General features: G+C 47.3%; 1 protein-coding gene across 2 annotated transcripts in view; it reads left to right on the forward strand.

Annotated features, from left to right (window-relative positions):
• The window catches only part of ATRX (ATRX chromatin remodeler), a 1501634-nt gene that overhangs the window by 1260189 nt on the left and 216920 nt on the right, over positions 1-24525 (forward strand). For both annotated transcript variants that reach the window (XM_085608236.1, XM_085608237.1), the window contains exon 29: positions 11529-11706. In XM_085608236.1, coding sequence (XP_085464362.1) covers positions 11529-11706 — 178 coding nt within the window. The remainder of the gene's footprint in view (positions 1-11528; positions 11707-24525) is intronic.

Below are 24525 nucleotides of genomic sequence, written 5' to 3' on the forward strand. Positions count from 1 at the left end.
AACCTCACAATACACGAAAAGCATATATTTGTGTAAAAAAACAAAAAGGGGAGTCGAAGTCAGAAGAAATAGTGTCTACAATGCCCAGCATAAGTAAATTTATCCTGGAGAATCTAGATAGTCAGGAATCATGGGAATGGATGTACATGCATCAAAATGGATAAAAACTGTACAAGATCTATACCCCAGCCTTAGCACGCTGGAAACGATTCTCGCCAGTAGTTCAATGACCAGAAGTTTGGCAGGTTAATCATTACAAAAATGAAAACATTAGAAAATCAGCTTGTTTGATAACGAGTGTAGCCTGTGCAAGGATGAAGATCGAGTTCAAGGACCGAAATGGGCGTGACTACCAGCAGCCTTGGATACCAGAAAGACAAGAGGAGTGTATGAAGAGCCATGTCATGTTTAGTATCTGCCATACTATGTCTCCGAAACAGCAATGGAATGGACCACAAAACTAGGGGGTGAAGTGAAGGTAAAAATCAGGCTCCAGAAATTGTTTTTCCTGGAATATCACTAGCTTCAATACAAATATCTGTGAAGATGAGCAATTTTACGTTTGCTGTTTTCATGAGACATGAGCAAAGACAAGAACTTGCATGGACGAACACACCGAATTCTAGGCTCTGAAAAAACAGCAAAAAACTGGACAGGCTACCGGTGAGTGGCTTTTTAACTTGGGCCTCAACTACTCTTGAATGCAAACTTAAAGTTCTCACTTTATATCTCACATACATATACTTACACTGAATTTGCATTTATAGAAATTCTTCATTTTGTAATGTAATACGGGTGTTATGTGTGTTTAAACACAGCTTTTTTTATATAAACATACACTGCCAGGGAGGGGGACAACAAAGAAAATCACATGATGTCTGCTAATAGAACATTATAAAATCAGGAGTGACAGTCTGATTTGTCTAGTGTGATGGTATAGGTATTAGCCCACTTGGGCAGAATTGATTGGAGTTTCATGGAATGGTTGCTGTATGACTCTCCTAGATAGTATGGATTTGTAAATACTTTAGGACAATTATGGTATGTTCAATAGAAATGATTCAGGATTAATTGTTTAAGATTATACGATGATTTTGAATAAGATTCATATAATGCTCTTGAATATGGGGTAGTTTTGAAATGTCACCTGTAATTAAGAAAAGGGGAGTGCTTATTTTATGTTTATTTTCTTTAAATGTGACGTAAGTATGGTGGCGAGCATTGTGAACAAGGCTTGAATGTCGATACACATTGATGCTTTTTTAGCTCTCAGTACCGGTCCTTTCTTTATACTGCAAGGAAATGGTGGATACACCCGCTGTATGTGTGGAATATATATATATTATTCAAATTGCTTATATAGTGGCCCAAAATATTTATACAAGGACCCCTGCTCCACACACAAGAGGTAGAGCTTTCAACTAAAATTTACACCCACAAAATTGTAAGTGTGTAAGAAAGTGGCTGTGTATATACTGTTCCCAAATGGGTACAGTGTGCACAAAGTCCACAGTCCTCAGATGTTTGACAGAGGCTAAAGTTAGATATAACCTTACTCCTTGAGTGGTACCTTGGTAGAGCAGTAAGGCAGTATCAGAGGACAGTGTAAAGCATTTGTTGTACACACTCAGTCAGCAAATGGTCTCACACACTCAAGAACTGAACTCTAGGCCAATGGTTTTTGTATAAAAATATATAGTTGTTTTATTTTAGAACCAACAATGGGTATCAAAATTTACCCCAGTATTGGAACTTTCATAGATTCTCATGCTTTGTATCATTCCCCGTCGTCGGAATGGGAGCCTCGGTAACAAAAATATATATATATATATACATATGTATACCCATAGAAACAAAAGAGAAAATAGGCCTAGGCCTCATCTCATTTTGTAGTATATCACCCTCTTTGTGTAAAAGAGCCCAAACTTTTGCCAGGACCAATCAGCACAGCCTCACCCTCTGGAACCTTCCTGAGAGAGCTCAGAGCCTCAGATTTTTCTACCGCACGTTGTGCTAGGGAGTCTCCACTGAGCTCTGCTCAGTTTTTCTCAGAATTTAACTTTTGGATATCTTTATTGCCATCTTTTGTGACAGAATGTCAGAAAAGGAGAAGAAAGCTTTATTTAGAGCTTGTGCTTCTTGTGGGAAGAAGAGACTGTTTGTGAAAGACAAACATGAAAACTGCATATACTGCCTGTACCCGGAACACAAGGCCACAGACCTTCTCGACCAAGACCTTGAGAGACAGAGAGGGGCGCTTGCTGACGTGGCTGCAGAAGCTAAAGACCAGGACGGAGGTCCTCTCTTCGGATGAGGAGGAATCTATCTCTGGTACCTCCTCCAGGAGATCTAAGAAGAGGGGTAGGTCATCTCCCTCCACTTCTGTGGAACCCCCTCTCAAAGTCCCTCTCAAAGCCCCTCACGGGATCTCTGACAGGTCTGAGGAGGCTGGTCCCATAAAATCTCCTCACGGCAGTGTAAAGGAGAGGCAGGGACGGGCTGCTGTGGACATAGCCCTTAAGGACAAGAAGGAGGTTGCAACATCATCCCCTCCGTCCCAGAAGGAGAAATCTGTGAAAAAACATGCTGCAGAAACTCCTCAGTCAGTTCCAGTGAAGAAACCGCGTCCGTCGACGCAGGCTAAAGCAGGTACGTCGACGACGATCTCCTCAGTTAAGACTGTTTCCATGGGGTCGTCGACGAGACCGTCGACGATATCTACTTCATCGTCTACGACGGCTACTTTCTCGTCTTCGACGGCGGTGTCGACGACGAAGACCACGTCGACGATGACGACGACGAGTTTGTCGATGTTGCTGACTAAAAGTTCGTCGACGAGACCGTCGACGGGTGCTCCGCCGACGATGAAACATACTCCGTCGACGAAGAAGAAGGCTCCGTCGACGACTGCTCCGTCGACGACGATTACAGGACTGTCGACGGCCTCATCGTCGACGACGATTCTAGCCCCGTCGACGACAGTTACCCTTCAGTCGACGATGTCGTCGTCGAGTTCGTCGACGTTGGGAATCCCTTTGCCATCGACTCCGTCGACGGGACCGTCGACGGGACCGTCGACGACAAAAAATTCGGAATTTGCCACCCAAAGATTAATGATTACACCGGACATGACTTCTCCTAGGCGGGTTATGCCTTTGCCACCATCCATGCTTCTCGAGGACTCGGAGGAGGATGAAGAGGATGGGCAGTTTGGGGACGCATACAGCCCTTCAGACCTGAATGTCAAACAGCAGGACACAGATACGGAGGAGTTTTATGGTCCAGAGGTGCAGGAGGGGCGGCAAAGCTTGACATAGGAATTACACCCCCGCTCTCTGAGGCAGGACTTGATTGCCTTGCCAGTGGCTTTAGTGTCGGATTTGCAACAGATGCTGCAAGACTATAAATCTCGTTTTCCGACATTGCCGGATCGCACTCCAGTGCGTCCTTCTACATCGGTAGTGCCACGTGACATGCCAATGGACTTGCCACCTCTACCAAGGGACATACCTCGTACCATTTCACCGGTGGTGCCCTTAGTGGTTCCCCAACCTTCAGGTACGGAACCTGCTGATCGAGACGCACAAGATGCAGATACGGACGAGGACGACGAGGGACAGGTGATCCCTCTTACAGATCCAGGGGATCCTGATGGGGACCCTGATGATACGCAGGATCCGGATGCTGTGGGCCGAGAGAAATATATCGCCTCCAGCAGACATTGGTGGTTTCCATAATTTGATGGAACGGGCATCCAAGAGGTTTGGTTTGCCCTTTACGGTGGAGCAGTCCGACTGCTTCCTATATGACTTTAAAGCTCAGTATAAGAAGTCGGTCAGATCAATTCCCATTATAGAACATATCTGGGATGAGGGAATTAAGACAATGCAAAATCCGGCGACAGTCATTCCGGTTCTTCCCCGGCTGGAGAAGAAATACAAGGCACCTGAAGGCAGTCCTGCGTGTCTTCTAGGACAACCTAAGCCGGATTCCGTTATTTCACAAGCCGCACAAAGTAAGTCAAAAAATCCGTCCACTCCATTAACCACGCCTCCAGATAAAGAAGGCAGAAGACTGGACAATGTGGGTAAAAGATTCTCCACCATGGCCAGCTTGTTGGTGCGTGCGGCTAATTCTCTGGCTATTCTGGGCAGGTACGACCGCCAGATGTGGTGTGATATGGAGCCATTCCTGGACCAGCTACCAGACTCTAGTCAAGAGGAAGCCAGACAGGTTCTGATGGAGGGAGAAAGATGCTCTTCGGAAGTCATTGACTGTGCGATGGACATTGCTTCCACTGCTTTCAGGGCTTTGGCAGGGTCAGCGGTCTTGCGCCGTCAAGGCTGGTTGAAAGCGACCTGGTTTCGCCAGGAGGTCCAGAATAAGATCTTGGACCTCCCCTTTGACGGAGAGATGCTTTTTGGTAAGCATGTGGATGACGCCCTCCAAAGCATTAAAAAGGACACCGACACAGCTAAGTCCTTAGGATCTTTGAACTATCGCAAAGTGCCATTCAGAGGGGCACGTGGTCGGGGGTTTTCTAACTACAGAGGAAACCAACGTCAATATTCCACACAATCAGGACAGTCCTATAAAGGTCAATACTCCAGCCAGCGCCAAGGACAGTCGGCGTCTTTCTCTCGGCAGTCCCAGAGAGGACGTCAGAATCGTCAGGGACGAGACAACGCCAAGAGGCAATAGCGGCCTCCTGGCTCTGGCTACTGTTCCTCCCCTACCACAAACACCGGTCGGGGGCAGGATATCTTTTTGTCTGGACAGCTGGGTGCGTTTAACATCAGACCGGTGGGTCTTGAATATAGTTCAGAGTGGCCATACGTTGGAGTTCCAAGATCTTCCTCCAACAAGAGCTCCAGACGCCCGTGCATCGAAACATCTCCGACTATTACATCTCGAAGCCCACCAGCTTTTCGTCAAGGGGGCGATAGAGCCCGTGCCGCTTTCACAAAGGGGCAAGGGGTTTTATTCCAGGTTCTTCCTGGTTCGGAAGACGGAGGATACATGGCGTCCTATACTAGACCTCAGGGAGCTCAACACCTATCTCATCAAACTCTCTTTCAGGATGGTCACTCTCCAGGATATTCTACGACTACTCAATCCGGGAGATTTTTTGGCATCCCTGGATTTAGAGGATGCTTACTTTCATGTTCCGATCCACCCAGCTCACAGGCAATATCTACGCTTCACAGTAGGCAAGAGCCATTTCCAGTTCAAGGTGCTCCCGTTTGGCCTTCGGTCGGCACCCCGCATTTTCACGAAGATGCTGGCACCAGTCGCTGCTTTTCTAAGGAAGCAGTCCTTGGAAGTGTTCCCGTACTTGGACGACTGGCTCATCAAGGCTCCGTCGTTCAGGGCAACGTCTCAGGCTGTGTCAACTTGCATAAGATTGTTCGCCCATTTGGGTCTTCAGCTCAATGTGTCCAAGTCGGAACTGATACCCTCCAGGTCACGGAAGTTCCTTGGGGCTATTCTGGACACGAGACGATGTACGGCTCGTCCGTCAGAGGAGCGTCAGGGCAAACTGACCACTTCCGCTCGTCAAATGCTGCACAAGAAACATGTATCGGTTCGACAGTACAAGTCCTTGCTCGGATCAATCTCATCCTGCATACCTTTGATACCGCATTGCAGGCTTCATATGCGTCCTCTACAGGAGGAGTTGGACAAACAGTGGCGCCAGGCAGAAGGATCGTTCAACGACAGAGTGTGGATAACGCCTGCCATGCGCACAGCCTGCGAATGGTGGCTGGTGAAGGGGAACATCGCAGGAGGATTAACGTTCCGAATCCCTCCTTCTCCTATGGTGGTGACCACGGATGCTTCCCTAGAAGGGTGGGGAGCTGTCCTCCAGGAGCTTCAGGTCAGCGGTCACTGGAGTCCACCAGACAGACTACACCACATCAATCTTTTGGAGCTGAGGGCCATTCACTTAGCCTTGCTGGCGTTCCTTCCCAGACTTCAGAATCGTGCAGTGCTGGTCCGGACAGACAACACGACGGCCATGCACTATATCAACAAGCAAGGGGGAACAAGATCGCGGACGCTGTCCAAAGAAGCTCAGATGATCTGGGATTTTGCGATCTCTCACAAGATCACTCTGCAAGCCGAGCACCTAGCAGGGTGTCTCAACATCACAGCGGATGCTCTAAGTCGGCAGACGAAGGGGACACACGAGTGGGAGTTGGATCAGGCCACACTGGAGGCAGTGTTCAAGAGATGGGGTACTCCGACCATAGACCTCTTTGCGACCCCGGAGAACGCCAAGTGCCGGTTTTACGCAAGCAAGGTTCCCCAGCGAGGGTCTCTGGGGAATGCCCTTTCGATTGCTTGGTTCGGCGCATTTTGCTACGCCTTTCCTCCGATTCCCCTCATTCCTCGAGTTCTCAGGAAGGTCAGGGCGGAACCATGCAAGATGATTCTCATTGCTCCAGCATGGGCGCGGCAGTTCTGGTACTCGGAACTCCTGCTTCTCTCCCAGGATCGCCCGATTCGCTTGCCACTGATTCCATCTCTGTTGTCGCGAAATCAGGGGCAAGTGCTCCATCCGGATCCGGAGTCACTTCACTTGTCAGCGTGGCTCCTGAACACAGAGAATTCCGCCATCTGAATCTGTCTAAGGAGTGCAGGGATGTTCTATCTCAAGCGCGGGCACCAAGCACTAATAAGACCTACAGGGCAAAATGGAAGAGATTTTGTCTGTGGTGCCAGAGGAATAAACTCCATCCTTACAAATCCCTGCCACATCAGATTTTGCCTTACATCCTGTCTCTGGCTAAATCAGGTCTGGCGCACTCTTCGATCAAGGTACATCTGGCTGCCATATCCCGCTTTCGACGGAGGACATCGGGGCCATCCCTATGGTCCGCAGGGATTGTTAAGCAGTTCCTTAAGGGGTTATTTCGGATGTATCCTCCGGTCCGGCCACCCCCTCCTATCTGGCAGCTTAACCTAGTACTGGCTCAACTGATGAAAGCGCCCTTTGAGCCTATTCACAAAGCGGACTTGAAGTTCCTCTCTTGGAAACTAGCCCTTCTCCTGGCATTAACTTCGGCTAGGAGGGTTAGTGAACTCCAGGCTCTCTCGATAGTGGAGCCTTTTCTGCAGTTCAAGAGGGATGTCATGATTTTGAGAACCAACCCAAAATTCATCCCGAAGGTGCCTTCGGAGTTTCATTTGAATGAACCCTTAATTTTGAACTCCTTTTTTCCGCGTCCTTCCACACAAGCGGAACGAACATTGCATTCTTTGGATGTCCAAAGATGCCTGAAATTCTATCTGGAGCGCACACGCTCTTTCAGAAAGTCTACTCAACTATTTATTGCCTACAGTGCACCACGGAAAGGGTTGCCGCTCGCCAAGAGTGGCATTTCCCGCTGGATCTCCAGTGCAATTCAGTACTGTCATCAGGCTGCAGGCAAACCTTTGGATAAAAGGGCCCGGGCTCATTCTACGAGAGCGATGGCGTCTTCAGTGGCTCTCTTTGCTGGAGTGGCGATCAAGGACATTTGCAGGGCAGCAACGTGGAGCAGTGTACACACCTTCACGAAGCACTACTGCCTGGAATCTGTGGGACGAGCTGACGCTGCTGTTGGTCAAGCAGTCCTCCGGAATCTTTTTCAATGAGAGGTGAGCTTTCCCTACAATCCCTCCATCCTGGTAAGCACATTTGTTTTTAGTAATGGTTGTTTTATCATGTACACTGAGATGATTTTGTAAAGCCATGTATTTACTGAAATGTGCTTGTCGTGATCTACTGCTTGCTATTCTGATACAAAGCATGAGAATCTATGAAAGTTCCTATACTGGGGTAAGAAAACAAGTTACTTACCTGTAACTTTGGTTCCCCAGTATTGGTAACTTTCATAGATTCTCATGCGCCCACCCACCTCCCCTGGGAAAGCTCTGTCGGTTTACTAAGGTAGTGGCTGTTGGCACAACGGCTACGAAAATCTGAGGCTCTGAGCTCTCTCAGGAAGGTTCCAGAGGGTGAGGCTGTGCTGATTGGTCCTGGCAAAAGTTTGGGCTCTTTTACACAAAGAGGGTGATATACTACAAAATGAGATGAGGCCTAGGCCTATTTTTCTCTTTTGTTTCTATGGTTATACATATGTATATATATATATTTTTTTGTTACCGAGGCTCCCATTCCGACGACGGGGATTGATACAGAGCATGAGAATCTATGAAAGTTACCAATACTGGGGAACCAAAGTTACAGGTAAGTAACTTGTTTTCATACTTTCTCAGAATGAGATGCTTTAGATAAATACTTTCAATAGGCAATAAACTTTTGAATGCAATAGTTACAGTTGTTGTAATAGGCAACACAATTTCAAACACAATTATACATTTAGCTCAATATGAATTTCTAGTTAAATGCAATAGATTACTTTTTGGATTACTTTTCTTACCACAGGACTGGAGCCTCGATTCAGTCCTGGGACATCTCCTGTAAACAGTGGAGTAAAAAGTTTTTGGTTACAGTAGTGATTTTTAAGGAATATTATTGTATTTTGAAAGTTGACAAACTTTTTCACATAGAATCACCATTGTTATCCTATGGGAGGAAATTCACTTAGCAGTTAAGTGAGGTTATAGTTCCTTTTTCTAACTCATTGTTGGATCCTGGATCCAGCACTGGGACATCTCCTGTAAACAGTTGAAAGAATGTGCTTTTGTTATACAGGAGATTTTTAACGAATATTTGTAAGTTTGCAAAATCGACAATTAGAAGAATTTCTGGCAAAAACCAAGCAATGTTATCCCATGGAGGAAAATCAAGTTAGCGGTAAGTACAGTTGTAATTACTTTGCAGGGTCAGTGCTGGGCACCAAGATCCAGCACTGGGATCTCTTTTGATAACAGGTGAGTAAATTTGTTTTCGTAATTGGGCTGATTTTAGATGAATATTTTAAAGTTTCAAAACTCGACACTTGGAAGAATTTCCAAGTGAAACCAGTCAATGTTACCCTATGGAGGAAAAGTAAGTTATCGGCTTTTGGGTAAATACTCGACTGGCAGAGTTAAATTTCTGGGGATAGACTTAGGGGTATCACATGGTCAGGTAAGTACAGTTGTTACACCCTCAGCGGCACAGGGGCAGCCGGGTGCAGAGTGAGTTAGGCCCAATGTTATCCTATGGGAGGCAGGGGGCCTTTGGTTGGTGGCTGCTGGCTAGCAGGTCACGCGGCTGTGGGAGCTGGGCTCCTGGTCACTTGCTCAGGGCAAATAGGGAAGTAAATTAGAGTAGAAGTTGCACTGCCAGGGGCACTCGGGTGGCTGGGTGCATGGTGCTTTTGAGCCGTCGGGCACTCAATGGAGAAGCTCAAGAACGAACAAAGGCTGCAAGCTCGGGGACGAAGATTCATCAGGTGCGACCACCACTTCGAGAGGTAAGTTGGGGAGTTAGGCACAGGGGGCCGCAGGGCGCCGGGTGCAGGAGTGCCTTTTGGCGTCGGGAAAGCTTACCCTCTGCTGGTCGCGGTTGGAGGGGTTCCTGGTTCTGAGGCTGCAGGCATTGTCAGGAGCGTCAAGGTGGGTCCTTGGGTGCTGGATTCGGGGTCACAGTCGCCGGGGGACGTCCTCGTGGTCTTTGTCCACTCCGGCACAGGCCAGGCTTGGCGGGTTCAGTGTGTGCAGGGTTCGCGGTTCCTGGCTGATGCCAGGGGTCAGTTACTTGCTTTGAGCAGTACCACTGCTCGTGGGAGTCCCAGTTGCTTAGAGTCACAAGGTAGCCAGGTCCTCCAGGGTTTGTGAGGTTGCTGACCACTGGAGATGCTGGGGTTTAGCAGGAGCAGGTTCGAGGGTCGACAGGCCTGTAGGGCTGGGACCAAAGCAGTTGGTGTCTTCCTCTTGTTAGCAGCTGCATGGCAGGTCGTCTTGTTTCTTGATTTTCTTTGCTGTTTCGGAATCTGGATCTAAGGAAGGATGCTCCTAAATACTAAATTTAGGGGTGTTACAGGTAGGTAAACGCCAGGGACCAATGGGTCCCTTTCCTGGGGTGGTTACACCTCCTATCCTGCCTCCTGTGGGAGGGGGGCAGCAGCCTAATCCTGATTGGGCAGGGCTCCCCATCTTCAAGATGGCGAGAGCCCGTGGATGTGCTTCACCTCGCCTCCCCCACCTGAGGGGTGGGGTTGGCAGAGGCTGGCACACCCTCTTTCCTCACTTAGCTTTTCCTGCCGATCTTCCCACCAGAGAGGGGGTCAGAACCGGTGGGGGCCAATTGCTGAGTACATCAAGTGGCCTGGAGAAGCTTACAAAGGCGGCATGCCTTTGAAGCTTCCCCTGCCCATCCTGGGGGAGGAGACCTAGCACCTCGCCCAGGATGTGCATTGTTGCAGGCCCAGGAAAGCGGATGGCTCTCTACCCAGGGGTCCAGCAACATGTCTGCTGTATGGCAGCCTAGGCAGCCCCTCAGACAAGACGTGGATTGTAGGTTAGGTTCAGGGGGCATCTCTAAGATGCCCTCTGTTGTGCGTTGTACATCAAATCCCACACTGGCATCAGTGTGGGTTTAATGTGCTGAGACGTTTGATACCAAACTTCTCAGTCTTCAGTGTAGCCATCATGGTGCTGTGGAGTTCGTGTTGACGAACTCCCAGCACCATATACTCTTAGATGGCAGCACTGCACTTAATCGACCTGGGTACTGTAGGGGCACAGGGCCCATGCACCTGTACCCACACCACTGGCATAGGGCACCCAGCTAGAGGGGTGGCTGATGTCAGTGCAGTGTGTGTTGTGAGCATGGCACACAGGGATGTGTGTCATGTCAACTCTTTGTTTTGTTCTGCAGCAAGACACTCGGCCTGCGAAGGCAGAGTGTGTGTGTGTGTGTGTGTGTGTGTGTGTGTCTGTCTCAGGGTACAGGGCCTCTAAGGGTGGCACAATAAGTGCTGCTGTCCTTAGGGGCCTTCTCTGGTCACAAGGCCCTGGGTACCAAGGGTACCATTTACCAGGGGCTGACATGTGGCCAGAGATGCCAATTGGATTTTGGCTGTTAGACGGTTTTTGGGGAAGGAACACAGACCCTGGGCACCTGATTGGCAGGAGCCCAGGGCACACCAAGGAAAAGCGCATCAGTTATCAGGCAAAAAGTGGGGGGGTTACTGCAACAGAAAGCCACTTCTTTACAAAGTGGACATGCACTCTCAGCACAATCACCAGAGTATACAAGTATTATAAGGCTTATTCAACTGTCATACACAATCCAAGGGTATTAAAAAGTAATCCTAAAGTTTGCACCCACACAACGGAGTTTATAACCCAAACTGGAGGGATCTTGTTTCGCACACACTCAGTTAAATAAAAAAAGAAGTGTTACAAATCAAATGGCTCTTTTCAACTCCAACCACTAGATGGCAGGATAAACGCATAGTTTGTGAATCTAGAAGAGTCAAGCTGCTGTAACAGGTAAGCAACTAGTTTATTATTTATTGAATACATACGTATAGCTGATTATTGTAAGTCCATGTGTTGCTCCAATATAGTTTTTCTCTTTATTTCAGAGGCAGGTTGTTCATAATTTCCACTAGAGCAGGATCCCTCGGAATTAATTTGGTAGCTGCAAACCGTGTGATTATCTTTGATGCCTCTTGGAACCCATCCTATGACATTCAGAGTATCTTCAGGGTGTATCGATTTGGGCAACATAAACCAGTCTTTGTATATAGGTTCTTGGCTCAGGTACGTGTCCTATTTGAATCAAATATATTTGCAGCTTTATTTCATTGATATGCATTTTGCAATATTTTCCTGACAATTGTGTGGAAAAGGTGAGCAGCTTACCAGAATTTGCTATTGGCTTCCTACATGGTTTAATCCTCAAAATAAATATCTATGGATTTGTTTATTGCAAATACAGATATACCAGGAAGGTTGTCCAGGACAATGGACTACGTGCTTCAAAAGCCTTATTTTTCAAATCTAATTGGGAAAACGTTGTGTATAGACCACCGAAGCACAATACTTTTGACTCGTATGTACTAGAATTCTGTGACACTAATTTAGCTACAAACCAATGGAGAGTTGCCCTGAAAAGTTGTCAGCTTAAGGAAATAGGGTGTAGCATTAGGTCAGGGAATGGATAGCGGTATAGAGAAGAGGAGCTAGTTGGTTACATGTTGGAGCCAAAGTTTGCATGAATGAGCTGTGCATCTAAGGGAGTGGGATAGAAAACATGGCTTAAAACAAATGTTGTAAGCGAGGATTCTTTTCAGACGACTCCAGTAGCCAGGCGTTCACCATATGATGAGGTGTTTGAAGAGCTGAATGCGACAGTGAAGGAGGAATAGAGCCTGCTGCATCTATATCAGTATGAAGTTCCAGATCTCTGATGCATAGAGCAACAACACCTGGCATCTTGTGTGATTTTCTCCTTCCTGCATTTTCTGACTCGAGACTGGCAATGATGATTAAGATGGTGTGTTGTGTGATGCAGTAGAGTTCATGATAAATGCTAGGTACACTGGATATTTTAACTGTCACATAGACTACACAGAAGGTCTTGAAAACAATCTAGTCGGAGGGAGGCCATGCTGAGGAAATCTGAATTTCTTGTGAAATAGAGCTTCAAATGCTGGTTTACACTGAAGAATTATTATTTTTTTTAACTGAAATCTGAAACCAGAATCAAGAACTTAAATACGCAGTACTGTGCAGGTCAGTAGTAATCTCATGAGTTTAATAATGAATGCCTTTGACAGTCTGTGTAGATGACAGACCTCATATGATTGATTATAAGTGCCTCGTAATTATCAGAACAGTGTTGTATTATGCAGACTTCCTCTGGCGCACCTCTAGGCCCCAAAGAAGTTAGAATCCTTCCACCTGTCATACCGCCAGAGGGTTTTCTCTCTTCGTGCCAGTTAGATTCTCTGAGCCTGTCTGGCCTCCAGCTCTTATATCGACCCTGCTTGTAGTGCCACGACCCATGCTGGCCCCTTCAACATTGCCGCCCTCATCACTAATGGCAGAGGAGGCAGCCTTGATTGTTTTCTCCGACGCTGGTCTGATCTCAACCACAGTTGCACCTGAATTCGCCCAAGGCACCACTTCCCTCACTTGAATTTCCACAGCTGAGACAGCACTCTTTCCTTTTTGGGACAGATACTGAGAATGACTGATCTGGATGATGAATTTGCTCAACCCTACCAGGTTGACAATTGGTACGAAGATTTACAGCATGCAACTTGCTTTGATACCAGCCTCATAGAAATCCACGTCATGGTGAGGCGCAGGGTGGCGTAAGTTCTTCAATCCCAGCTCCCCACCTTGGAGGTTAAAACAAATGTGTTTGACTGAGGTCCTTCAGCAGGGGCAGACCTCTTTGGTGCCTCTTCTTCCTTTCAGTGACACACTAGCTGATACCTTATTGGGGGCTTGGGACAAGCGTTGATCTGGACTGCCAGTCAAGTAACAAAAATGCTAGGCATCATCTCCTTTCTACAGACGATCTGGCTTTTATTTTGCAGCACCCCTCACCAGAAAGCCTAGTGGTGCAAACGTCTGCCAGCTGCTCTTATCCCAGCTAATTTCTTACCACTCTCCCTGATAGGGAATCTAAGCGAGTGGAAACATTCAGCAGATGTGTTTGTTGGAAAGTGGCCCTTTTTTAGGTCTCGCGCCTAGTGTTGCACTGCGTAGCAGTGCTCGCGTAGCGCGAGACATTTAGTAGATGATAAAACGGGAATTTGGAGCTGACCTAGGAATGGCACACGCACGAGCGTGTACCTTTCCTTCTGTTGAACGTAATTGGACTGTGCGTGCTTTTTTGAAAGCCAGCACGCAATCGGCCAAAGGCGGGCGCATTGCTCCGCCCACGGCCTATTGGTGTCTATTACGCCCTTGGTGCGCGTAATAGACACCAATAGGCCCAATATCGTGCCCAGACACGGGCGCGATAAGTGAAAGCACATGGCTCGCAGTGCCGCGCACGCACCATTCGCGGGTGTGTTTTTTTTTTTATTTGAAGGAGCCTCAGTACCAGCTCCTTGTTAGTTTCTGTGGGTGGGAACGAGTTATCACCAGAGACTATGTGATAGTGTACTGTAACCCCTACCCCCGTGTTCAGAGTGTATTGGAGGACATGGATCGAGGGTGTGGACTGCAGGACCGGTATATAAAGCAGCCGAGTGTGTGTAAGAGAGACAGCAGTGTGTGTAAGAGAGACAGCAGTCTGTGCGAGACAGCAGTTTGTGAGCATAGCATAGCATAACAAAACATAGCATAGTAAAACACAACAAAGCATAGCATAACAAAACAGCATAGCGTAACAAAACATAGCAAAACATAGCATAACAAAGCACAACAAAACAGCATAGCATAACAAAACAGCATAGCATAACAAAACAGCATAGCATAACAAAACAGCATAGCATAACAAAATTTAGCATAGCATAACAAAATTTAGCATAGCATAACAAAACGTAGCATAACCAAGCATAGCAATACATAGCATAGCATACCATAGCATAGCATAACAAAACACAACATAGCATAGCATAACAAACACACAACAATATAATTTTTAGAAAAGAAAAACAATATAAACAAGCATTTGCAATGCAATAGGTCTCGCATTATTAAAGTTTGAGCTATTGGCATTGCTAAATAATGCAACACCAATAGCTCTAACTTTAATAATGCGAGACCTATTGCATTGCAAATGCTTGTTTACATGGTCCCGCCCCACTTATTGCCTGGTATTCAATGCAGTTTTGAGCGGAAGTGCACTGGGATCCTGCTAACCAGGTTCCCAGTGCAGATCTCTTTCCCTAAAAATGTACAATCGTTTTCCCAATTGACAATCCCTTTAGCACTCCTTGTACATCCCTAGTAAATGGTACACCTGGTACCCAGGGTAAGAAGACTAAAGGCTGCAGCATGTATTATGCCACCCTAAGGGATCCATCACCAACTCATGCAAAATGTCTTTACAGTCTGCATGTCTTGGGGCAGAAAAAAGTGAAAACACGACAGCAGACACCGCATGCAGTATAGGAAAGTCACCCCTTTCAGCAGGCCTTACAACCCTAGAGCAGGGTGCTCTATGCTACGTGTGCGGACATATCTGCATGAGCAGTTAGGTCCCTGTGCTGGTCAGATCTATTACTGCCAATATAAGTGATCAGGGAAGCCATTTTAAGTACATATGCTGGGAATTGGTCAAAAATGAGGTCCACAGCTACATGATGGCTTCACAGAAACCAAAGATGTTTGGTATCAAACATCTTGTATTAAGAAGCCCACAATGATTCCAGTGATGGATTAATTATTTCATGCACTCAGAGGGCACCTTAGAGGTGCCTCCTGAAAATCTACCAACTACTAGTGTCCTCACCAACCTGCCACCACAGGCGAGTTTGTGAGCCCCAGGGATGAGAGTCTATGCTCTCAGGAGATCACAAACAAATTCTGTCCGGCAGAGGGTGTTTACACCTCCTCCAACAGGATGACCTGCGAGTTAGCATTCCAAGGCAGGTGGCTTCAAAGAGCCCACCGCCTTTAGTATACAAATCTGACCGCCGCCTTTAGTATACAAATCTGATTGTACCTTCAAAAGCCTGGTAGGACTACCAGTCCTTCACCAAAGACTCCCGTGGAGTAGTGGAGCTGCTTCCCTGCATTCGCTGATACCTCAAGAGACCTCTGAGGACTCCGGACCACCAAAACCCAACACTAGAAAACACCACTGCACCCGAATTGCCTAGCCGAGTCAAAGTGGGCCATCTGTGCCAGCGTGGTCCCCAGACCCTAATGAGACAAAGCCCACTTTAGGTTTGCCAACTGGGACTTCCCAATGCCTCCTGCAGCCTCTTTGTGCAGGCCCTCCTCCAAACTAGTGTCTGGTGGCGAAATCCCAATACCTCAGAGAACTCCTCTGCACCCAGTCACACCGGCCCCAGGAGAAGAGGACCGAAGGTGTTATAACGTCTGCGAGCTTCGCGAGACCTGACCCCTCTTGTTGGTTCAGTTCCCATTCCCCACCTGCAGTTACATTGTGCATTGACCATTCTCCATTGACTTTCACGGAACACCCAATGCTGTATTGCACCTAGCTGCTCCAGTGCCACCCGAGGTGACCTGTTGGTGCTGCCTTGGGCCTTGTCCCCTACTCACCTCAAGTCCTGAAGATTGGTCCCGTAAGTTCCTGTGAAGTAACTGTTCGCAGTATGTGTCTTCCTCCATAGGATAACATTACCACTTCTGAAAATTGCACTGTCGCTTTTTTAATCTTACAAAGATTTCTATTTTGAAACGTACTTACCTCATCTAGTTTATCTTGTTGCCAAATATTATATAAAGATAAGTGTTATTTTTATATTGGTTTAGATCTCCTTATTGAGTCATGTGTTGCATTTATTGATTGTGTATAATGCAGATGTCTAACACTTCTCTCTGATAAGCCTATGGGTGCTCGACCCTGCTACCCCCTAAGAGAGCACATTGGGATTGCTAGAGCAAGCCCCTGCCCACTTATAAGGGATACCTGGACTCTTGCACAGTATACCTCCTTTTTAGTTTACTATATAAAGAGGCAGCTTCCTACAGTGTTTTCTCTACCAGCCTGGCCCTCCACTCTTTTAATGCCATCTGTTTGCTGGGACACTACTCTCACGCCCTATGGGATACAGTGGCATATGTCCTCCTTGGTTTGTCCAAAGACCTTAGCCTCATGCTCTCTCAGGCGATTCAAGATCACAATGCAGCCAAGTTCACGATTAGTTGTGGCTTTGACACCACCGGTTCTATATGGTGAGCCTTAGGCACCAGTGTTGCTATTCGCCGCCATGCGTGACTGCAATCAGCTGGATTCTCCAGCGATGTCCGGTCCTCCTTGATGCACGTACTGTTTGATCGGACTCACATGTAAAGGGAGCAGTACTACTGCTCGCTCTCTGGACCTTTCCGCACCACCTCACCAACCGCAACAGTTCCATCGCTCTTTTGTGGCTTTAACGAATGCATCTCTTTGTGCCAGCTGCCTGTCCAGCCCCCACAGGGAACACAGCAATTTTGCAGTTGAGGTCAAGGTGCGTGGTCTCTATCCCCCATTTGACAAAACATTTGCATGCCCTTACTGGCACACAACGACTGGTTGGGAGACAAAATCCACTGATACTTACCGGATTGGGCATGCGATCACTTCGGACTGGTGTTTCCTAAAGTTTGTTCAAGGGAACATGACTTACCCTTCCTTTCCTCCCTACCACACCTTACACCGTCCTCCAAACAACTGATGGAGGACCATCTCTCCATTTTGTGGCAGAAAGGGTAAGCTCTTTTGGCCAAAGAGGCTGTTGAAAGAGTGCCAGTAGTTGGTTGTTTTTCCTGCTACTTTCTGCTGTCCAAGAAAATCAGAGTTTTTTGGTATGTTCTAGACCTTCACCCCCTCAATGGCTTCCTTCAGAAAGAGAAATTCAAAATGCTCACCCTTTCCCTATTTCCTTAGACACGTACTGCTGGACCACCAGTGCTTTCAGTTTTGTGTGCTCCCCTTGGTTCTCACCATTGCCCCTCGGGTGTAGAGGAAAGTGGCAGTGGTGGCAGCACACCTTCAGAGATCAGGGGTGTCAGTCTTTCCTGCCTATCAGATTGGTTGCTGAAGTCAGACTTGCCCCAGGCAACCGTCATCCACCTTCAGACTTCAGCTTAACTCCTTTCATCTTTGGGGTTCTCTGTGAATGTGCCAAAGTCACACCTGGCTCTTTCCCAGATTCTCCCCTTATTCGGAGACATTTTGGAACTGGTTTAGTTAGGTGCCTTCCTCCTGGCAAAGAAAGTCCTGGACATTCAAGCTATTATCCTTATCTTTCAGTCTCTGTCCTGGATTTCAGTGAGGTCGACACTGAGGCTACTGGGACTGATTACTATAGGGAGCTGTTTTTTTATGTAGTGTACCAAAACAAGGTACATTGTGCAGAAAGTCCAGATGACTAATTGGCTTACAGGGCCCAAATTAATGATCCCAAATGTTCTCTCTTGTACTAGGTTGGGGGCAAGCAATTTAGGCTTATCAGATGGTAGTGTTAAGCATTTGGTAAACACACAGTCAATAAATAAGACACTCACTCAAGAAGAAACTTGAGACTAATTTAGAAAAATAACATGTATTTTTATATATAGAACTTCGTAATTGGGTAAGTACTTTTCAAGTTATCAATTTTTACAGCTAAGCAAAAAATGTCACAAAGGCTTTTTTACCGGTAATGCTTTCCTTTGGAGAAAGAAGCATACTGCATGCAGGTATCGGCAATCGTATTTTGGGGGTTCCCCCTTAGAACTTAAGGTGGTACGGAATCAAGGTCACATGATCCACCAGCAGTTTTGGGTTACCTGCCCTTGAGGGTCCAGGAGCAGAGATGCTGGATGGTTTGGTACCCTTACGCACTACACCGTAGATAAAAAGGGGAGCACATACAAACATGTTGCAGATGGGGACTTAGGGACATGTCCGGGAGCTCCCAACAGGGGGAGGGACAGGAGGGGCGTGGAGTTCCTGTTCATGAGGCTCTTGGAAGCAGAGGGGCATGGTGGGCGTTCTATGACCGGGGTCGGGGAGCTTGGGTGCTGGTCGGCTGGGCCCGTGAGTCAAAGGCACTCATGGTTCTCAATCAGAACTGAAAATGGGGACAAAACCGGACTGCTGGGGCACACTCTGTGCTGGCCTCTACATTGCTGACGTCCCTCGTCGGCTGGTCGGTATTTGCAGTGCTAGATACCATATTGGACTTAAAACAAGCTTTGGTTGCTGCAAGTGGTCTGGTACCCCGGGTATTGGTGCAGGGCGGCTCCTGGAGGTCCTGACATCTCCAAACAATGCTGGTAAGACAGATCTGACCTCTGGGAGCACGAGGACCTCCTCCTGGGCAACTGCTGCGTCGGTGGAGCCGGTGGTCAGCAGAACAGTGAACCAGACGTTGCGGTTGGTGGTTGCAGGGAAGTGGCTCTTCCACTTCAAGGGAGATGCTGACAACTTGGCAAAGTAGTGCTGGCCCTCTGAGGATTTTGGAGGATGCACAGCTGCAGGAAGAGTCTGGTTGTCACGATTGTCGGGACTGGAGCAGGCAGGTTTGGCGCCAAAGTCCACCCATAGTCCACACTTTTTCAGCTCTTCTCTGTCCTTCTTTTGTCAGGTGAATTTACGTTCCTGGTGTCAGGGGGCCACCTAAATACTGAATTTAGGGGCATTAAGGGGACTGAAGGGTAGTAGCCAATGGGCTACTTACCCTTGGGGTCACTCACCCCCAAGATGACCACTTCCTGTCGGGAGTGGGCATAACCCTGTCTCAGAGCATCATGCCTACTTACATTGCTCATTTCCTGCCTGTCCTGGTGCCAAATGGGCCTCTTGGGGGAGGGGGGGGGGGCCTCTCCCAGGTCTGGGGGAAGCCTGGGTCGCATATCAAAGGAGACAGGGGCTTTGTAGCCTCTGGCCTTGATATGTTAAATAACTAGTCATCCTGCTGGAGGAGGTGTGAACACCTTCCTCCGGAGCAGGCATTGGTTTTGGCCTCCGAGAGCGTGGGGTCTCACCTGCAGGGGGTCAGAACAGCGTCTGTGGATGCAGATTGGAAGTATTCAGTCAGCACACTAGAAGACTAGTTAGGTTTCAGAGGGCACCTCTAATGTGCCCTCTGGGTACATGTCATAATGCATCTAGTACTGGTATCCGTACAGATTTATTAAGACAATGTGTTTGATACCGAGCACCAGTATTTTCAGTGAAGCCATCATGTAGCTGGGGGAACTCGTAATGACCAGTGCCCAGTACATATACTTAAGATGGCTTTCCAGTTAATTTGTACCATATAGTAATTGAACTAGACAGCAAGGGCATATCTGCTCATGCAGATCTCCCCTCACGTAATATAATGCACCCGTTCATAGGGCTACAAGGCCACCTGTATGGGTGACTTGCATATATTACATGATGTGATTTTGGCATGGCACACAGTGTGTGTGTGTGTGTGTGCGCCATGTCTTGTTTTCTCTCATGCTTGGCACCATGACACACAGTCTGCAATGGCAGCTTGGATGCTCTTTGTGTGGATCCCTTAGGGTGGCATGAGACATGCTACAGCCCTTAGAGACCCGCTTTAGTGCCCATGCCCTAAGTACCAGGGGTACCAGTTACTAGGGACTTGAAGGGGTTCTAAAGTACATTCCAATTGGGTTACAATTGAACTTAACTTTTGTTTTTTTAGGGTAAAGAGCACTGGCACAGAGGTCTGGTTAGCAGGCCTCAATGCACTGTCAGAGTTGAAAACCAGCATCTAGTGGTCACAAATGGGCCAAAAGGTGGGGTGCACCTGCAACAATATTCCAGCTTTCTGCAATTACCTCCATTATCCTGTTAGTCAAGAAAGCCAGGTGGCATATGCAGGCTCTTTAGTGGGATCAGAGGTCCAAGTGGGTTAAATATCAAGGAGACCTCTCCGACCAGGTTCAAATTCTGTAGGAGACTGCAGAAGATCTGCAGTGGTGATTGCTAGACCACAGTTGGATCAGCAGCAGATCCCTCTCCCTTCCCCAACCAGAACGGACAGTGATGATTGATGCCTTGCTTCTGGGTTGTGGCGGCCATTTAGAATACTTGAAGATCAAAGACCTCTGGCTTCCCGCAGAGTGCCAGCTCCACATCCTTTTTCTGTAGCTGAGGGCCATCCGCTTGGTGTTAAATGCCTACCTTACGTTCATCAAACGGAGTCTAATATGGGTGCTCATGACAGGGTGGGGTCACGGAGCCTGTGCCAGGAGGCCTTGCACCTCCTAGATTTGGCTGGATCGCTAAGGGATTTTCCTGGTGGTTAACCACCGGGCAGGATATTTTAATTCCACAGTGGAAGAGCTAAGCTGTCGACGCCGAGAGGATCACGATTGGCACACCTGGAGGTGTTGCAAGGTCTCTTTCGCGAATGGAGAGAATCTTGGCGCAATCTGTTCGCCACTGCAGAGAAAGTGCAATGTCAATGCATCTGCTCTTTGGAGTTCCAGAGGCGTCTCTTGCTCAGAGACGCTTTCTTCCTCGAGTGGAACGCGAAACTCCTGTAATAATAACAATGATAAAGAATTTATTGTGTAGTTATTTAAAACCATTACAATTTTAGCATAAAATCCTCAAGTGTGACAAGGTTACTGTTTACATTTTGAATTGTACAGAGTTGCAAGATTGTTCGATCTTCTTAAAATGAAACATTAAACATAGTGTATCTAATACCAAGTCAGCACATTTGGGTCCAGAATGTAGCTATGTCTGCTGACTGCTTCACAGTTAATGTAAGGAAGTTTGAAGTCCCTACTAAGAAGTAATTTAAATTCTTAGCACCAGTCTAAAAAAGTTGGCGATATACATCTAAAACCAGAAAAAAGCGAGCTATGTGCAAGATACCAGATAATAGTCGTCCTCCATTACAATTTTATGTACATCATCCCGGTGCCCTTTTTAGCTGCCACGTGGTTGGAGTTTGTGTGCAAAAATGCAAATATGTGAATCAGGGTAATGTTCATTTAGTAAATGGCGCAATCTTAAACCTATATTCCTTTCTGATTATAGCACTTGTTAAGAAGATCAGGACCAGCCGGGCCCAAGCCTTCCTAGTGGCTCCGGATTGGGCACAGAGTGCATGGGATTCAGATTTCGTGGGCTTGAGCACATGTCCTCCGATCAGATTATCCCTCTGGGAGGGCCTACTGTCACAGCAACGTGGCAGGGTTCTCCACCCCGGCCTTCGCAATTTCCACCTTCATACATGGAGATTGAATGGCAGCAGCTGAACACCTTTGACCTTCCTCCGGAGGTGGTTGATGTAATCTTGGCTCCCTCGACGAAAACTGTACGTGCCTTTTGTTGGGGCACATTTGTTGTTTGGTGTGGCACACGTTGATTTGACCCCCTGTAAGCTAAGCTATATGACTTTCTCTTGCTTGGTCTGTCTCTTGCTCAGCAAACTTGCCTTTGGGCACGACTACAATATGTCATTCTATCCCCCCCCCCCATTTTCCTTTATAATGCCCCAATGAGACCATAATCAGGTCCTGACTTATCTGATGTTCTTTTGGATCAAGCTGCTTCATGGTCCTCATCGCCATCACCTCGGCATGGTGCATGAGTGAGCTTTACTTTCACTACCCTTTTCCCAGGCAGACCAGTTCTGCAGGCTTGGAGATAATTTCTGCTGAAAGTTGTCACACCGTTCTATGTCTCTCAAACAATCACCCTGTCAGTGTTTTATGCTCCCACCTCACCCCTCTAAGGAGGAGGAAAGACTCCATAACTTGGACCACAGACGAGTGATGAGCTTTTACATAGATCATATCAAAGACCACAGAGTGGACCATCAGCTTATTGTGGGGTTCACTGGACCTAAGAAAGGCAAGGCAGTGCAAAAGAGAACCATCTCCTGCTGGATTGGGCTACATTAAGATCTGCTGCTCATTTGCCAACTGCAGCTTCCAGAAAGTCTGCATGCTCGTTCTACCTGGGCCAAAGCTGCTACCACTGCGTTTGCAGGCGGAGTCCCAGTCATAGACATGTACAAGGCGGTAATAGCATCTGTTAACACGCATGCCAAAACAACGTGTATCTTAACGCAGTCAATACCACGACGGAGTTGTTGCCATGAGTTCCATTACAATGCAAGTCATTACAACGACTTGCTTTAGGGAAGCTCTGGACTTTAGAATAGTTTAAATTACTATCAAACTCCAGTCATTGTATCAGTAGGGAAGGTGTGGACTTAAAATCCAACACCGCATTCCCTAAAGCAAGTCGTTGTAATGGAACTCATGGTAACGTTGCAGTTGTGGTACTGACTGCGTTGTAAAGGCACTTCGTTGTAATAGATGTTTCCCGCCGGGCGGCTGCGTGAGATCCTTACACACATTCACAAATCACTATTGCCGGGACAGTTAGGTTTGCCTAGAAGAGCATTTTTGTCTGCTCAGTCCTACAGGATTTTCTAGTTTGAGATCATTTGCTGACCCATCACAGAATGGGTATTGCTTTGGTATCTGTTCAAAAGGCGAGGAATCGGTGGCTAGAAGTCTCTATCAGAAGAACAAGTTACTTCTCGTCAGTAGCTCTCTTTCTGGGAGACTCTTATCTAACTGCAGATTCCTCACCGACCCTCCCATACTCCCCGCTCTGTGATTGGACTCTGTTAATAAGATCCTAACTCTTGGAATCTGCACACTGGTCACACCAATTTGCTTTTAGCACTCTGTCAAGGGGGCGTAGACAATCTATAAAGCAACTGACAACCACGTTGGAGTGACACCTGTATAGGCTTCACAGATTATTTCGGGAGGGAGAGCTGCATCAGTGCAGAGCTGCATGGTGCAACCTTCTAGTATGCAAAGGTACTGCTGAAAAGTTTCCAGATCCAATCCGATGCTTTGGGATGAGGAATCTGCACCTAGTTAGGGTCTCTGCCAGAAAGAGCTACTGAAGGTAAGTAACTTGTTCTTACAGACAGTGCTTTCCTTTATAAAATAATAAGAATTTTTATTAATAGGCAAGAAAATAGTACATATGATAGCTCCCTGACCTTTGAACATTGACTACCTATAACTAATGTTATTCTACGAGGAATGCTGGAGATGGACGTGTTTAATTTGAAAGAGTTCGACTTGTTCAAGACGCGCTCCTCATCCAGCCTCAGTCTTTAAGACAAAGAAATGGAAGCTAAGCATGGTCAGCTCAGAATGCCCTGTAAGAGCCCCCTTCTCAATGACTCTACCCTCTGTTTCTGCCTTGAAAGATCTGACTTCTAGTTCAGGTGATAACTCAGCAGAATATTCAAATTTAATTCTGTTGACTTTGTTCACAAACCTCTCAGTGGTGTGGAAATCTCCTTTGCTGCTTTTGTAATAAGTGACTGCTCTGCCAAAACATTCCAATCTATGGTTCAGTGAGCATTATTGGTGACGACTAAGCACAAAGACATGCATCCTTTCTCAGCTACTCCTTAATCTTACGGTCTGTGATTACTGAGGCCCTCTTGTCATTAGCCTCCTATTTGAAAGACCTGACATGTAGCTCTATAGGAAGCTGGCTCTGTTTATACTATGTCAATGTGAGGTATAGTGTACAGAGTCTAGTGGATCCCCAAAGTTAGGCAGAGGTAAAGTCAAATAGCACCTCACTCTCTATTTGTGGTAGTGTGGTCGAGCAGTAAGGCAGTATCAGAGGACAGTGTTAAGCATTTGTTGTACACACTCAGTCAGCAAATTAATGGAGTCCCGGCGAGAGCGCCGGATGAAGCTCCTTTCGGCACGCATGTCCAGGTCGGCGTCAAACCGCCGCCCCCGTCTCCGACATCGTCCCCTTCGGCGCTTGTCGACGTTGACCTGACGCTGGTCGCGGACTCTCCGGCGTCGGGTTGGCGTCGGGTCGTTGAGTCGTCTTCGGACGCCCCCTCTTCCCCAGAGGTTCAGCGGTTGTTGGTTTCATCTTCTCCGGAGACGGGCCGCCGCGTCATGAAGTTTTCCCTGGCGTCTTCC

This window comes from Triturus cristatus, chromosome 5_2, assembly GCF_964204655.1.
Source record: "Triturus cristatus chromosome 5_2, aTriCri1.1, whole genome shotgun sequence".
NCBI classification, from domain to species: Eukaryota; Metazoa; Chordata; class Amphibia; order Caudata; family Salamandridae; genus Triturus; species Triturus cristatus.